Source organism: Lissotriton vulgaris, chromosome 1_1 (genome assembly GCF_964263255.1).
Source record: "Lissotriton vulgaris chromosome 1_1, aLisVul1.2, whole genome shotgun sequence".
Taxonomy (NCBI): domain Eukaryota; kingdom Metazoa; phylum Chordata; class Amphibia; order Caudata; family Salamandridae; genus Lissotriton; species Lissotriton vulgaris.
In genome coordinates, this window is record NC_141685.1 from 1,244,730,465 (window position 1) to 1,244,748,338 (window position 17,874).

General features: G+C 42.4%; 1 protein-coding gene across 2 annotated transcripts in view; it reads left to right on the top strand.

Moving 5' to 3' along the window:
- UAP1 (UDP-N-acetylglucosamine pyrophosphorylase 1) overlaps nucleotides 1-16,142 on the top strand; it is a 163,027-nt gene extending 146,885 nt beyond the window's left edge. Inside the window, exons 9-11 of one of the 2 annotated variants that reach the window (XM_086964509.1) lie at nucleotides 8,196-8,240; nucleotides 13,403-13,469; nucleotides 15,321-16,142. In XM_086964509.1, the coding sequence (XP_086820635.1) occupies nucleotides 8,196-8,240; nucleotides 13,403-13,469; nucleotides 15,321-15,413 (205 nt within the window). In that variant the 3' untranslated portion in view covers nucleotides 15,414-16,142. The remainder of the gene's footprint in view (nucleotides 1-8,195; nucleotides 8,241-13,402; nucleotides 13,470-15,320) is intronic. The other variant, XM_086964514.1, reaches the window with a different exon arrangement.
- The last annotated feature ends 1,732 nt before the right edge of the window (nucleotides 16,143-17,874 follow it).

A 17,874-nucleotide genomic window follows, 5' to 3' on the forward strand; every position in this document is an offset into this window, starting at 1 on the left:
GTGCTCAGTGTTAGTTTAAAAAAAATAAACTGAGTGCTCAACATGAAAGTTAAATGAAATTAAAATTTTAAATGATCGCAGTGTCTCTAAAGCAGGCGCCGCGCTTATTATACAATTACCAAAAAAAAGTAGTCCCCATCAGTGCCTATAACAAAATAGTGCCAGCCCATAACGACTAGACTAAAAGGTCCAGTCGTTATGGGAGTAACAAATGGAGACAAGGCGGTACCAAGGCGGGACTAACAAGCCCATTTACGAACAAGAAGCCACCATTTAAGAAGGACAATGACACAAAGCCAATGACAAATATGGGTGGAGATTGGGCGGGGCTGCTAGTGCATACCTTAATACAGCATGCCTCGCAGAGCGAGAAGCGATGCGCGCTGCCGCTACCCTCGACCTAAAAAAACGATCTAACATGGATTCTATGCCCATGCGCATTTTACACAAGGGGAAACATCCTAGTACATCCGTGAATCAAAAATCTTCATTGAAGATAAAGAAGCTGCAATTGTCCAAGCCGGACACTAGAGGGCAGAAACATTCAGGGCATGTGAATTTACAGCACTACCCGCGACAAACAGATGCTTACAGGCTTAGTAACGTTTTCTATAGTAACCTTGATGAAAGTACATGTTAAATTAAATCCCAGGGTAAAAACGTAATTATTAAACAGTAGTAAATCTATATGTAGTCCTAAAATAAAGGTAATCACTGAGGGTACATCAGGAAATGTAGCAACTTTTATGTGTTCGTCACAAGTACGTAATTACACGTAGGCAAAAAGCCTACTCCCACAAATGAAATGCACCTGCAGCACAATTTCTTTTGCTGTTAAAAATATATCTAGTGTGGCAATATGGTGTTAATACTAGCTTTTAGAAAGATCACATTTTGGCTCACTCAAATGCCAAGTGTGTCAAACAGCACTGAAGAGCCTGTTTAGGTAAACTGTTGTTGCATCAAACCTACTCCTATGTGAGAAATTATGCAATTCTGTTCACTTAGTTTGCGAATCTATGACAAGTTTTGTGCTTGTAAAATAGAAAAATGACTTGCTTGTAGTACTGGTTTTCCTTCATGAAAACCGTTGCATATTAACACTACTCCCTGAGAAAAAAAAGCAGTTCTGCAATGAAGGATGAAGTGCTTTCTCCTGGCTCCACAAGACTGGTGCCTAGTAAGGTCAGAAAATGTCTTGTTCTACACATGCTTTCAAGTCAGTTTCTTTTCAAATCTATTTGTCCTACTCAGTATCCTTTTTCAAGATGGCATAACCATCCAAACCATGGACAAGTTTAGCAGCTGTCAACTGCAAAACTAGTATAACAAGTAAGTGAATTTTCTTATGTCTATCGATTGCTTTGGGAACTTAAAGGCAGCATGGCACGACATTGAACTGCCTAGTTTCAAAGGGAATTTTGTATAACGCATTTGAGCCTTGCTGTAACAACTGCTAGCACCAGAGCATCTACACAACAGTTCAGGAACTATAACACTAATTTGAGGAGAGATTTACTAGCAGGATGCTTTTTGAACCAAAAGGTTCTCCAACCGGATCACCTCAAGAGGCTTCGCCCTCAATGGCATCTCGACCCTGTTAGCGCCATAGGGGGCTGCCTCCGGCTTCAATTTCAATTCCAGCTCCATTGTTCATGCCGGTTCCGTGTACTTGAACACCAGTGCTGAGTTCATCGACCCTGGAAGATGAGGTCCCAATTGTTCTCTATGACACCGACTCAGCAACCGGTCGACTGGCCATTCTTGGCATGACATAGAGGCCCCCCTTCCTCCACTAGATCTGCTTTAACATAGACGAACGCACACCCTGCATTCCCTGTTCAACTCCGATTCAAACAATGACTACAATATGGGTGATGATATTGGACAACCAGATCATGTGGAGAATCGTTATGAAGACCTGCAGGAGGCGTTAGTCTTGATACCTCTCCTGCGTTTGGGCTTCTCTCGCCACCACCTGGTGCTGCTACTGAGGATAGTGCTTCTAGCGCTATGGTACTACGTAGGTCAGCCGAAGTCCTTGACCTGTTGCTCCCCTCCTTGGTGATTAAGACTAATTCTAGTTCTTTCAAGGTCCTTCAGCCACAGAAAACATCCATTGATTCCCTCTTACCTTTTAATGAGGCTCTTAGGGATACTTTGTTGGGAGCATGGGCCAAACTCTGCTCTGTCCCCCCAGTCAACCGCCAGGTTGCACAATGCAGCGCCCGGAGGACCCAGCATTTTTATCCCTGCCCCTCTCTGCTGAAAGTTTGGTGGTGCAGGTATCTGCAAGTAGGACTAACCCCAACACTGTTCCTTCTACTCCCCCTGTTCGGGATTCAAAATGGGTGAAGAAATTCGGAAACAAGTTCCCACTGGCTTGTTGCTTTGATCAGTGGTTGCCAGCTGTCTGCAGGGGTGCTTTTCCCACACCCTTTGGGATTTGATGACTCCAGTCCTGCAAGGGCTCCCTGAAGATCTTCGACCTGTCCTTACCCAGGCCATACAGGATGGTCATGATGCTGCCAAGTTAACAATTCTTTGTGGCTTGAACACCACTGATTCCATTGGGCAGGCCATTGGCATCAGTGTCGCTATTGACGATTGGCCGCATTCCACTATTTTTTCAGCCGATGTTCAGTCATCCCTCAGGGACAAGCTTTTCAACAGGACTCACTTGTTTGGTATCAAGTCAAACTCCTCCCTCGAGCAGTTCAAGGAGTGCAGGACCATGGCACTCTCCCTGGGCTTGTCTGCCCCTCCTCTCCAACTCATCAGCCCTTCTTCTCCTTTTGCGGCTTCGGCAGAGGAGCCACATATTGCCAGTCAATTCAACCTCCACAAAACATCCAGCTGTTTCGAGGTTGAGGCTGTGGTGACCACCTCTCCCACGGTCAAGGTCAACGGTGTCCCAGTACACCATCCACCCTGCAGCCCCACCTGCCAAACCCATTTAGCATGCCCTTACTGCAGCACAGCCTCGCGGTGGGAGACGGGAACCGATAATTCTTGCCGGATTGGCAGGCAATAACATCGGACACTGCGTTCCTTCAAATAGTTTGGAAGGGCTATGTTCTTCTCTTCCTTTTCACACTGCTGCATCTTCCACTGTCCCCCCCAGTGCCTGACAGAGGACCATCTCTCTGTTTTGCAGCTGGACGTGCAAGCTCTTGTGGCCAGAGCAGCTATCAAGAGGGTGGACCGTGCCAAAAGTAGGACATGGCTGTTATTACTGCTACTTTCTGTAGTCCAAAAAGGATAGAGGTCTTTGTCAGTTTTAGACCTGTTACCTTTCAATGCCTTCCTCTGGAAGGAGAAATTTAAAATGTGCCCTCTGTCCAAGGTCATGTTTGCCCTCTGTCCAAGGTCAATGTTTGCCCTCTGTCCTAGGTCATGTTTGCCTTCTGTCCTAGGTCATGTTTGCCTTCGACCCTGGATGGTGCTGTTGAACCTGCTGGGCATCAATTTCACTATACTCTTCCTGCAAGCCCATAGGACCTACCTGCAGTTTGTGGTGGGACAAGAACATATTCAATTGGCTGTGCTTCCCTTTGGTCTCACTAGTGTCCCTCGGGTGTTCACGAAAGTGATTGTGGTGGTGGTGGCATCACACCTGCTGAGGTCAGGGGTGCGAGTCTTCCCCATCCTTGGCGACTGGCTGTTGCAGTAAAGACGGGCTGGCCCCGGGCAGTTGTCAACCATTTCCAGTTCACTGTCAATGTGCTGAAGTCTCATGTGACTCCTTCTCAGATGCTTCCTTTCAACAGAACCATCATGAACATGGTTCTGTTTTGTCTCTTTCCCCCAGGACATTCCGGCAATGATCTTGCTTATTCAGCCTCAGTGCTGGATTTCAGTGAGATAGACTCTGGGGCTGCCGGGAATGATGGTCTACTGCACCTTGTTTGTCAAGCACACCATGTGGTATGTGTGGGCTCCTGCACCCTGTTGGTCAAGCAAACCAAGTGGTATGTGTGGGCTCTGTAGTGGTATCTGAAGTCCCAATAGGCCACACATCAAGGGGACCTCGCAGACTATGTTCAGATTTCGTAGGAGATGGCAAAAGATCTGCAGTGGCAGTTACTGGACCATGATTGGGTCAGCGGCAGATCCCTCTCCATTCCCCACCCAGAGCTGGCAGTGGTGGCTGATGCATCACTTCTGGGATTGGTTGGACATCTGGGAAAGGTAGAGATCAGATGTCTCTGGTCTTCTGCGGAGTCCCAGCTCTATATCAACCTACTAGAGCTGAGGGCCATCCACTTGCAGTCGAAAGCTTTTCTTCTACCCATCAAGGGGAGGCTGGTACAGGTGCTCACAGACAACACCACCGCCATATGTTATTGCTACACGCAGGTTGGGGTGTGGTTAGGGACCTTGTACCAGGAGGCCCTGCACCTATGGAAATGGCTGGATCCCCAAGGAATTTTCCTGATGGTGAACTACCTGGCAGGATCATTGAATGCCAGGGTGGAGAACTCAGCCATTGGCACCTAGTGGATAACGAGTGTCAGTTACATATGGAAGTAAAGCGAAGGTCTCTTACACCAACTGAGAGAACCGTGGCTCAGTCTGTTCGCCGTCGCTGAAAATGCACAATATCAGCACTTCTGCGTTGGAGTTTCCAAAGGGGCCTTTTGCTCGAAGACCTGTTCCGCTTCAAGTGGAACTCAGGACTCTTGTATGCCTTTCTGCCATTATCACTCCTGGCCAGAGTTCTCAAGCAACCCAGAACCGACTGAGTTCAAGTTATACTAGTGGGTCCAGAATGGGCATGGAGTATGGTATCCTGAACTCCTGGAGTTGAACATCTGTACTACACTCAGGCGGCACCTTCCCATGTGGTAAGACCTGCTGTCACAGCATTAGTGCAGCTTTCTGCACGTGGGCATTTGCAACTTCCACTATCATGCTTGGAGATTGAGCAGTGACAGCTGAACACCTTCGACCTGCCTACACAGGTGTGTGGGGGGGGGGGGGGGGCGGGGTGGTATCATCTTGGCAGCCAGGTGTCCCTTGACAAAAACTGTATTCGCCTGTCTTTGGGTCAAATTTGTGGTATAGTGTGGTGCTTGGCAGATAGACCGCTGCCAGGCAGTGTTATCTGACGTTTTATTGGTTCTACCTAGCCCAACAAGCCTTTGCCTTGGACACAGATAAAAGGGTACCTTTCGGCACATTCAGCCTATTTGATTTGATTTAAGCATTTATAAAGTGCATGAATGCCCAGGGGCGATAAGGTGCTACTACCAGAAAATCCAGTAAGGTTGCTGATGAAACTGTGGATGAAAAATGTTAGTTGGCGAAGAGCCAGGTTTTTAGCTATTTTCTTACGGATAACAGCGTCAGGCTGTTCTTTATGCCGGCCGGGAGAGAGTTCCATGTTTTGACATTCCCTAACAAGAAGCATCTTCCACCCCAAAAAGCTTTCTTAAACCTTGGGGTTGGTAGGAGTTTGCTATATGCAGATCTTAAGTTTCTGGAAGGCCCATACCAGATCAGATCAGATGATTCTTCAGATAATGAGGACCGGCACCGTGCAATGTCTTAAATGCTAAGCATTGGGATTTAAATGTGATCCTCTTGTCCACTGGGAGCCAGTGCAAGGTTCTCAAACAGTGGGAAACTGGCTGAGACCTCAGGATATCCAGCAGTAGTCTGGTGGCCACATTTTGGAGACACTGTAGCTTTTGTAGATACTGTGTTTGGATAACCATGTACAAAGCATTACCATAGTCAAATCTGGAGAGGGCTAAAGCTGTCACAAGTGTTTTTAGGGTGTCGGGCTGAATGAAAGGACAAACTTTCCTGATTCATCTTTTAAAATTAAAAAGAAGTTAACATTTTTGAAGATCAGATTGTTATTGAATATGAACCCTCAATTTTTTACCTTCTGCACTGGAACTGAAAGGTCTCCTTAACTGAAAGGCTGCCATCTGGGTCGCCAAAAGAAGGTATCTGTAGCCAACAGGGGAACCTCCGTCTTCCCCCTTTCAGTTTTAGGCAGGTGTAACTCGTCCAACTGGTGTCATGCAGCAATTAAAACGATCTGCTGTCTCTTCAATGTTACTGGAAGCTGAAACTACTAGCTGGGTGTCATCCGCATATGAGACCACTGAGAAACCGTACTACCTGATGATATTAGCCAGAGGGGAAACAGCGAGACTGAACAGGGTAGGGTTTAGGAACAAACCCTGTGGCTCCCCCCAGGGCAGTGTGAATTGTTTGGGCGAGAAAGCTCCGGACTCTACCAACTGTACCCTGTCAGAGAGAAAAGATGTCAGCAACTTAAGGGCGTGCCTCTGATTCCTAATTCTGATAGCCTATTGGCTAGTATTTCATGGTTCACTGTGTCACTTTGGCGATTGTTGGATCAATCCTCATTTTTTAAACCTCAAATTGTTTTAAAAAGGTTTACATTTGTTTCTTCCCTCTGCATGCCTGAGTGGGACCTTTACTTGGTCCTCACATTTGTGATGTTCGCTCCATTTGAGCCAGTTCGCAGCTGTCCATTGAGGCTTTTCCCCCTCAAGACAGTGTTCCTCATCTCCACAACATCGGTGTGACGTTTGAAGGAGCTTCAACCTCTGTGTCAACCTGGAGTACACCACCATGTTCCCAGACAAACTAGCTCTGCAAGTACGAGCCTCCTTCATGACAGAAGTTGCAACGTCGTTCCACGTAGGTCAAAACATCACCTTGCCGGCGATCTATACTCCACATTACCCCTCTAAGGAGGAAGAGAGACTCTGTGCTTTGACCTCAAGAGAACGCTCAATTTTTACTTAGATCATACCAAACAAAACTGGATGGACTATCAGCTCTTTGTAGTCTCTGCAGCAAAAAAGGCAAGGCTGTGCAAAAGAAAGCCATCTCCTGCTGGATCTTGCTCTGTATTAGGATCTGCTATGCACTGGCTAAAAGGCCGGCTCCAAAAGGACTGTGTGCCTATTCTACCAGGGCCAAAGCTGCTATCACGGCGTTGGCACATCCTGGACATTTGCTAGGTGACTATGTGGGGTTCACTGTGTATATTCGCTTTCTGGTTTGAGTCCAGCCAAAGACCCACTGCCAAATAGGTACTGCTATGGTATCTACTCAAAAGCTGAGGAATTTGCAGCTAGAAGTCTCTATCGGAAGAACAAATTCCCTTACCTTCAGTATCTCTTTTTCTGATAGATTCTTATCTAGCCACAGGTTCCTCACCAACTTTCCCATCCTCCCCTTTCTGTGATTGGACTCGGTCCAGGAATCTGCACACTGGCCACGACCAATTTGCTATTAAGGGCTTTGAGCCTGGGGACACCTAAATATGCTCTGTAAGTCATGTCTGTAGCCTAACCGCGTCTTTCTTGAGCTACACAGTGCTACCTACCGGTGTGCAGAGGTACGGCTGAAAGTTTCCGGATCCATTCGGGCACCTGGAAATAATTCAGGTGAGGAATCTACGACTAGAGAGAGTCGCATATTTGCAGCATTATTGATTTAGGCTTTGAAATTGTTACAGCTCATTTGCCTGTGACCAGTGTAACACTTCTCTTTATAAATGTATAGCATATGCTGTATGTGATAAGACAACCTTTTATTTCAAAACAACGTATTAATAAACCTACATTTTATGTTTATTATTACATTGCATAGGTTAAATACCACGTTATTAGCATAGCACTGTACAAATCATTCGAGAAATCAATGTTTACTATCTTGCTGATTTGATAGTACTGTCTGGCTATGAGGTGGTATTTTGGTGCTATATAATACCCAAAAGAAACAAATAAATGCTTAAAGATTACTGTGTCCACTCTTGAAAGGCCTACGTAACTTGATTTCGACCCACTGCATTCTTTAAACCCACGTTGCTCTGTTTTGGGTTAAAGAGATTTGCTTATGGCCCATGCCATATATTGAGATCCACTGAGTGTAAAATGCTACCCATTACCATTGTTAAAGGAATACGTGGGGCATCATGAGCCACCAAAAGCCTCCTGAATCATGGCACCTCCTCCCATCCAACAGTAGTAATAAATTGCATATTACAACAAGCACTTGTGCGATATGGGTATAGCTATAATTAAGTTTAGCTGATGATATGTTTTGTTACCCCTGCAAGCGTGATGGGGGAAATGGCTGACTGCTCATATGCTCAATCTATCCTTTGTAAATATCATAAATCATTATTTATTCCCACTTAGCAATTCAGCGAATGGAGTGTCGGAAGTCATCGATGCCAATAAAAAGTAACTATGTTATCTCTTGTGCACGGTGACGGGCTGTTGCTTCTTAGGCACTAACATTTTCACAGCAGCATGCTGGGAACCTTTGGTCTGTCCTAACAGGTGGCACCACTTCTGTTTGCAGGATCTTTACTTTACCTTCTCCCCATGGCTCTGCCTTCAGACAGCTGACTGCTCTCACGATGTTCTCCGAGTGCCCTGCTTTATCTACACTAGAGAGCGTGAGCATCAATAGTGTAGAAAAGGATATCTGTGCTCTCTGTTCTTGTGCTTTCTCTATGGGGTCCAGGTTTGATCTTCTCACTTCTTTGATCTGTCACTGTGTAGCACTCCTTTTAACCCTAATCTTGTGTTCTGCCGTTCAGTGAAGCGGTTTGAGTGTCACCATGCATTTCAGTGCTCGAGTCCCAATCATTTGCTTGTCAGTATTCCACATGAAAATACACAGTGGTTACTTGGATTGGCATTTGGAAGTAGCATTTACTCTCATTGGAGGGCTTCATTGCTTGTGTATATGAGCTGGGTCATGGAAGGAGGACTTTGCGTCCCCCAGGCTAAGATTACTCCGCCCACCAGATTTATAAATGGCCGCCTATCTGGTGGTCATTTGTAAAGGCATTGTCAGGAACTGCCATCACGGTGGTTCCTGTCAATGCATTTTACTGTTTGCTTTGTGGCTGCGTTGGAAGGATGCAGCCCTCTAGCAAACAATATTATTTTCTTCTTTCAAAAAGAAAATCCTGAAATGGGATTAATTTATTTTTAAAAGAAAAAAGTAATGCTCCCCTCGCCATTGAGGTTTCTCCCAACGCGGGGGGAGCATTCTAATGTTTTTATGTTCCTTACTACCAGGTTTTACCTGGCGGTGAGGTACAGTAAAAAATTACTAAATGTCCGCCCATCTAAATTGGGCGGGTGGACATGTAGCCATTTCTCCGACAGCCCTGACTCCCTCGGGCCGTTAGAGGGGATTCATCACTGTGGAGGCAGAGTAGTCTCTGCCATGTTTAATACTAAGGTCAGCCCGCATCTAAATGCTGTAGGCAGACCACTATATTGCAGGGAGAGAAAGAATTCCGTCACAATTGCAACGTAGTACCCTCTCCGCCAATATATTAATCGGGCCCATAGTCTCTCAAATAAGGCATGACGGTCTTTGGTGGACTCTCACCCTAAGGTAATTTACTTCATTTTGCCTTTTGCACAGTCTACTTCTGCTCCTTAAAGTCTTCATGCTCCCTATCGGTCCATCATTCATGGACCTAAACATAGTTTGCCATTTTAATGGAATTTCTTTTTACTTGTATCCACTTTAGAGACCATGGTTATTGCCCAGCAAACTAAACCTCCTCGAGGGGATGCAATGTGCCCACACTGGTTTACCAATCTGACCCATTTTTGGTTTCTCTTAATTGAAAGACACTCTTCACCAGTGCAACCCGAGCTAGCATTAAATCAGCAAAGAACCAGACTGCAGTAAATCTACATGAAAGGATCTTGCCTGGAAATCATAGCACAGGATCTTCTGCACATATGTATTTTCTCATGTACTGACTTTTGGCAAACGGAGTTGCTTTAAAGTAGTTTACCACAAGAATTGCTGGTTACATTTTCGGTGTAGTGTGGAAAGTCCAGGATTACGGGCTATGTAGCTATAAGATCCAGGCAGTGCCTCTTTGGCATGAAGCAGTAGAAGAAACTCCGTAGAAACAACAATAAATATTGCCACATCTTAGTAAGTTCATGTAGGGAAATAGAATTGTGCTATGAAATGATCAGCTAGAGTCATCGATCAAAGAATTATTGCTTAGCCCATTTTGTGATTAGTTCAAAGGGGGAGGATGTAGCACCGTAACACAGGGAAACATTGGCAATGCAATGCCTTCCTTCACTTATTAGCATAGTTTTCATACTAGCTCCGGCGCCAAGTACTCTGGACAGCTACTGGTCTGAGTACTATTAATCAAATGAGCATCCTATGACCAATGTGGGCCTAACTGCTCAAAGCTAGTTGCTGTTCACATAGGTGAAGCTTCAGAAATTGACTAACGGATATTTAAGGTGATGTGTTGGCTAGGAGCAGAATCAATGACTTGAAGATGCACAAATATTTCCTTGCTAAAGGTATTAACAGAGTAGTTTAGGTAGCAAAGGGAGACATTTCCATAAAGCTGTTGATACAATACCTATTTTCGGACTACATATAGAACTTATCCAAACCCAGCCTCTGAAATCAGGTGGATATTCACAATTCCAAAAACCAGGCATGGCATAATGGAAATTAGTTTGCTATTAGAGAACTACGCTCAGCGTATCTTACCATGGAGAACCGTGCCATGCACAGTTTGTATTTTAAAAGAAAAATATGTATTTTCCCCTTCTAGTCATGTCAATATTGTGGCATAAGATTAAGGAGAACCCTCATTAATAGATTCAGTTTCTCCTCAAAGTATACCCTAGCAGATGTGATCCAAAAATTGGAAAAAGTAATTGGCGATCTTGTGGTTGATTCATTTATTGTAACTTTGAATCTTTTTCTTTACTAACAAGGTACAGAGGGTGCATGTACGAAGGTAGGAGCATGTTCTTGCCTTCGAGTTTACTCCAGTCTATCAGGTCTGCTGAAATGATCGTGTGAATTGTGACAGATGAAAAGAGCCTTAAGGGTGTGGAGAGACAAGGCACAAAAGATGCATAGATCGTTCTTTCCTTTCAACGAAAGTGCTGCTGTTGGTTGTAACACAGCTGCTATTACTACTCAAGTTCCTGGATTTTATCTTGTCGAATGAGTTTTTCCAGAGTGGGACATTTTCCAGCATATCAACTGAATTCCAGTGAATGAACAGTGAGCAATTTTTCAAGTGTCTTCCACTTTTTGTCAACTCTGCTTCAGTAGACAGAAGGGCTCAAGTTTGGACCCAATATGGTGCAAACTTCTATAGTCCCTGGTATTTTGTTTCAGAGGCCTGCATTTTCACCGGTTACAAGAGCCCCTTGGAGTATATATAGATCCCTTTTTACCAGCAGTCACCAGACATTCTAGTAACTGTTCGTCTCACAACTATTTTTCACTGCACCATTTCCTCCACTTTGGAGGCTTTCAGAATTGAGGTTTATTAAACTCTGAAAACATTTCCCGTTGGGGATACAAAGGGCAGGATTTTGTGTTAGCCTCTTGTTCCCTTTGAGAGCCCATTAAATAAAGCAAGGGGCTACTTTCATGTTTTATAATAATATCCAAGAAGATACACTTTTAGCCAGCCAGGACCAGCACTTTTAGCCTACTCCAGGGGGTGGGTTGGGGTGAGGGGAGGGGTATGTTGCAGGTTACAAAAACCAAAGTGAAATAATATAAAGTAAAATATGCATGTGTGTGCTGCCACCTGCTCACATGTCTAATGACCATAAATTTTGTAAGACCTAAAAACTCACGAGATTTGCTGCTTTGATGTTCCTTTCACAAGAGTAGTGGTGCCAAAGAAGTCCCCGGTGATTTGTATCATTCCGTGAGACTGACCGTGCTCTTCGTTTTTTCCTTTAGAACTAATTCTACAAAACTAATACAAGTTAGCACTATTTGTTTTAGGAAGCACAGGTCAAACCAAGACTTCTCTCCCAAATTTGAAACAAAGATCTCTTTGTAAACGAGCCACCAAAAGCAACCTTGACTCGTTCACAAACAAATCCAAATCTTCAGCACTAGCAGCCTAACCATCACATATATCTTTACAGATTTTGAAGATTTCCAACTTCATTTGTTTCAAAGAACTCTAAAGTTGCCCTTTGATTACATCCTTCTTGATTTCGAGCTTTAGATAAATTTGCTTTCTTACTAGTCATATTAATTGACTTTCCAAACGCTGACGGGTTTCGGCAAAAGAATTACACGCATTTCCTAGAGGCCCCCTAGGTGTCAGGGCACATCTTCCCAAGTCTGTGGTGCCTGATGCAGACCCATAGCTTTTGCTATGGAGGCTTGATGACTGAAAAGAAAAGTGTTTATCATAAACACCGTTATCTGCAGTTATGGTAGAAAATACGTTTTGGAATTCCCCACAGAAGAACAAAACCTGCTCCCTTAGTACTTGGCTGATTAATAAGTTGGTCTGGCAGCACAAGGAAAGATATTCATGTTCAAGGTCTTAATACTTTTCCTTCCCACACAATTTTCAAAGTGTAGTACTCTACTAAAGCAGGCTATTGTGGAGGAAATGAAAAGTTACTTACTTGTAACATGGTCTATCGATTGTGCTTGTTCTCTTGTGCCACACATGACCCTGTTGCCCTGCTCTCTATCAAAGGTCCATTGATGTTGTCATCTGTGCTCCTATTTTGTAAACGAATCAAGAAGACACAGAAGAACAAGTTAGTTTTAGGTTTTCTAACAATTTTGCAGTGTTTTACTGAATGCACTCCTGATGTGTGGAGGTGTGCTACAGCAACTCTGGAGGAGATGCACTAGTGGAGAACTAGTGATGTTTCCCTTCAAAAGCCTTCTTCCCTTAGGATATAGCCCCATGATATTTCAACCCACTCTTCAGAAATTCACATGGGAGACGGTTGAAAGGTTTGTGTGCAGCAATCCTGACCTCTGAACTTCATGGAAATTAGTCAGTAAAGCATCTTGATCTTTTGGAACTATTGCATATTTTCTATGTCATTTCTTAAGCCATGTTGTGCCCTCTTAGTCAGCGCTCTCTATTATTTTTCAGTTGATGATTGTTTAGACTACTGAATAGTTTACAAATTAATCTTTGCTTTAGCAATTCCCTGGGAACAACTTTTTTATCATAACTTAAATCTGATCGGTGTAATACCTGTGCTATTTCCACATGAAACACGTAGGGAATGCTGAGCAGAATTATACAAACCAGTTTTTTTTAGATCGTGTTATTTTTTCAGTTTTTCTTATTTTCACTTTTGGAAGCTAAAATCGCGGAAGAATATTGATTTCCGTCCTTGTAGTATGGGCTACATTAGTTGCTTTTATGTAGCCCAGTGACTTGGCAAATGAATGTGATTAACTTGCATGCATAATGCCCGTATGCCAACTTCTCGCTGTGCTTTAATGGCATGGAATATGTTTCGGTATTACATGATATAGAGTACCCACTAAGCTACTTATTTGCGTTTATATGCTTTGCTTTTATTTTTCTTTACTATAGCCTGAAAGATGCTAATGACCAGCCAATCCAATGTGAAATCTCGCCTCTCATCTCATACACTGGAGAAGTAAGTTTTATTCTGTAGTATGCGTTTGGAGTTCGGCAGACATGACCATGAAACTGTCTGAATGCATTTTAAGCTTGGAGAATGACAGCCGTGTTTTACATTGAGCAATATGCACCTTAATGGTCTTTCTCCCATGTGTGATGTTTCTCACAAAGAGTTGAGAACCCAGTAATACTTTGCTCTTTTTGTTTGTTAGCAACACATTCTCTAGTGTTTGTTGTAACCAGGACAACCGCATCCTTTTTTAAATTTCGTACTCTGACTCTGGCACCCAGTTTGTCAATGAGCCCATTTTACAGTTAACACATGGGAGAATAGGTGGAGGAGAATATTTGCTCGAAATTACATTGTTGTTGTGATCCCTTATTTGAAATTTTTAAGCCAATATCTTACTGCTATATTAGCTTAAAAGTCCATTGTTATTCAATTAAGGTTTTATGGTGATTATGTAAGATGTGATTGAACAGTGATGACTTGAAGGTCAGAACATCTAAAATATTCTAGTTGTGTTTCTGCTGGTTCTTCTGTTGTTGGTGGCAGTTTTTGATACCCGTACTTTGGTTGCATGGTTCTAGGCTGTTTATGGTGAATGTGATGAGGTGGTTCAGAATCTCCATTCTCCAGCACGTATACTGTGATTTACATAGAATTATTTATTCTATTTCTGCAGATATTGGGCAACTAGTGTTCTAGTAGTGTAGTTTGTTGTGAAAGAGTAGTGCCTTTTTAAATGGCTAGAATGTACTTTAATGCTCATTATCAGTATACATCTAGTGTACCTCTATTACACCACCATATGTCTACATCGCAGAGTGTGTTCCCTGTTGTGATGTCTGTCTGAATGAGTGAAAGGGATGTGCGCTATCAGTTAGCATAAAAGTTTAAGCGTAGCTTAATCTTTCATGTTTGTTGTCTAGAATATTATGTGATTAAATATTTTTTCAAACCAAGATTCTTGGTATTAGTCACACGCACTATTTTAACTTGTACGGACAATTATTTCTTTAAGGGAAATACTGTAGACCTCTAAGGATGATTTAAAGGATTGAGTGTTACTTTGCTCTTTCCTAACATGGACAAAGTGTATTGGACATGGTTTGACAGTAATTTGGTCAGTCATGAGGAAGCTGTAATGTTTTATTTTTACCTTTTACTTGTTTAGGTGCATGTTAGTAAAGAAAAATGTCAAGCAAAGATGTGTGGAGAGTCAATGTGGACATGCATATGAGCAGTAGTATGTATGAGATAATAAGTGATGCATGTGCTGATTCTTTACTGGGAATACCTCTGGATAGCATTCCATTTAATTGTCTTTTGTCTTACTCTGCCATCATAGAAAGAGACCAGCCATATTCAAGCAGCACCTCACCAATGCCGGAAATGTGATTGGGGTTGCTTGTGTTCTGTAACTGGATTTAAGATGATCCTTTAGTCTGATTTGAGCTGTTCGTTTGGGGACGGATCTGGAACAAACTGTCACACGCCTTCAGTCCTTTAATGTAATGGCACAGAGTAGCTAAAAACGAAGAAATAGAATGCTTGCAATAGGATTTTATATGTATAACAGCTTTGTCTTTCTGAGAAAACCAAAAACAAAATGTTGCATTTATGGGGTTCAGACTTTAGACAGAAAGGATTAAAAAGTTACATAAATCAAACCGCTTTGTACGTATTTTATAAATGCTCTGGGAGTCTCCAATAACTGCTAAATCTTTAAACCCTCCTGCAAAATAAAAATAACAAGGAATTGTTCAGCCATTCCTGTTTCAGTTGTTACATTGAACCACTTTTGCTAATTTTGTTTTCCCTCGTCTTTCCTTCTACCTTGCCTTCCCTGTTGCCTCTCCTCAGGGACTGGAAAAGCATGTCAATAATCGTGAATTCCATCCACCCTTACTGATTGATGAACGTGGAATTCATGAACTGGTGAAGAATGGCTTGTGAAGCACCCTGGTTAACATTCCAATACACAGCTTCCTTGAGCTGGGAAGAAGTTTAAAATGGCATATGCAGCATTCATGAGCTGGTGAAGAACAGATTGTGGAGCGTTTGCAATACAGCACCAGTGTAATTTATTCACTAACTAGTGAAAAATAGCTCACGAAGTGATGGGGTCAAAATGCCAGTAGGATTAATTCAAGTACTGGTGAATAATAGCTTCTCAGCATTGGCGATTTGTATTTCTGTTACCGGATTTATCCCTTCCCTGTGTTGGGGAAACATGATAAGGTGAAAAGAACTATGGACTACTCAGAATTTTAAAAAGTGAAGAATAACATTTTACACCTCAGTCTTATTTATATTCCTTTAAAATTGTATTTTTTATACCAAAAATCGTAGAAATGGATTTGACTAAATGAAGTGGCATAGTTTCAGAAACTAAGATTATACTTTCTTTATATTTATTGTGTCCCTATGACATTAATGTTGGAAGCAAACCTTTTGCCTTTTTTATTTTTAGAACAAATGTATATAATAATTATAAACTATTGTACATGTTAAAGATATTTATGGTACTCGGGAATAATTTTAGAGATTATTGTTCTTTCTCAAGCATGTATCAGTCTATTTACATATTTAAATTGTAGCCCACAGTTATGGGCACTGTGTTCTGCATATACTGCACATCCAAGAACTGGAGACTTGATTAAATATACAAACCTTTTTATCTCATTGGCAGCTTGTCTGTTTATTGTTTTGCACATTTTATCAGCTTGTAATTCCGGGAACCCTCAATGAATGCAAAATATTTGATAAGCACACTCCTGTTTGATTTTTTACTGTGCCCCTTCTTTTCCTAGTCAGTGTTGACATTGTGGACACTGAGATAGAAATAGAGCAGACCGTATATGAGTATTCCCTTCTAATCTTCCCCAAATGCAAATGTGTTTTTATCGTGCACACCACCTTTTATACATAAGGTAGCATCTGAAGAAAAATGGTCCAACCCTGATGAAGTGTCCAGGCTGAAAAAAGGTAAGCTTGTCGGGCCACCAAATCAGGATGTTCATAAGTTAAATCCCACAATTACAAGTCCACCATGCAGGATATATATTGACTACAGAATCCTACTATTCCTGAAGTCAACAGACTCTTACTCCGACCTAGACAGTTGAAATTGTCCCTGTATTTTGCCGATTATGACTTTATTACTTAATGACCAGGAACAGCTAATGGAAACACCGATTCTCGATTAAGAACTCCCACAACTTATAAAGATTCAAGTAAAAAGTAGACAATTATTCCTAACAAAAAGTTTGTCTGTGCAGTTAACAACTAGAATATGAATGATGAAATCAAGAAGCTTCTAACAGAAAACCAGGTGAGGACAGAGCCCAAGAGTCTGATAGAAAAGCGATAAATATATTATGAACGGGCATTGTAGTTGCCAATGTGTGACCTTCAGGAAATCTCTTTGCGACATTTTCATGATAACCCACTGGCAGCTAACAAAGGAATCCATAAAAAGTTTAGTAAAGACATTTATGGGGGCCCAGCATGACTTCCAGTTAAGACAATTTGTCCAAGCTCGTGAAACTTTCATCAAAGGTAGTGTTTCGCCAGCACTCAGAGTAGTGCCGTTCCTGTGGTGCATTAAAACCATGGATTTAATTGTAGATCTTCCCCTCTAGTCCGGGTATAACACAATTTTTGTTTTTGTATCTCTTGCCACCAAAATCAGCCAATTTATTCCCTGTAAAACAGTACATGATACCTAGCACAAGAACACATGGCGTCCACCAGAGTCTCGGTTTCTGTCACATCTTTGGCAAGCATTTATGCAGGGTCTGGAAATTGAGACTAGATATTGTAGTAGTTACCATCCTGAAACAAGAAGGTCAGACCAAGAAAACGAATCCAGAACTAAAACGACACCTTTGATTGGATCTGTTGGTTTAGGAAGGTGCCTGGTCAGATTAAATGTCGCCAGCTGAATTTGCTCATAACAATCCCAGCAATTCATCTACAGGTACACTCGTTTCTGATTAAATTATGTGAGATAACCCAACCCATTCCATAGATAGGGCAAAGTCTCAGTACATGTTGATAAGGAAAACAAATCTAGAATATAGTGTGGGAGATAAAGTATTGTTGTCGTCAAAGCACTTACACCTAAAACAGGAATAGGAGACCATAGCCCCGTTTTGTAGGACCTTTTTAAAGTAAAAAGAAATGGTAAACCTAGTTACTGTGAAACTAAAAATGCCTCCTCGTTCTGGGTTCCACCCTGTGTTTCATGTCTCGCATCTAAAGAGAAATCGCCCCCACAAAAGACTTCAAGACCCAAAATCACCTCTTGTAGGTAATGAGCAAAAAGAATATAAAGTTAAAAGAATTCTGGATTGAAAAACAGCAATCTATATTTTGGAAAGAAGCACCAGATATTCACGCCCCTCATCTGGTT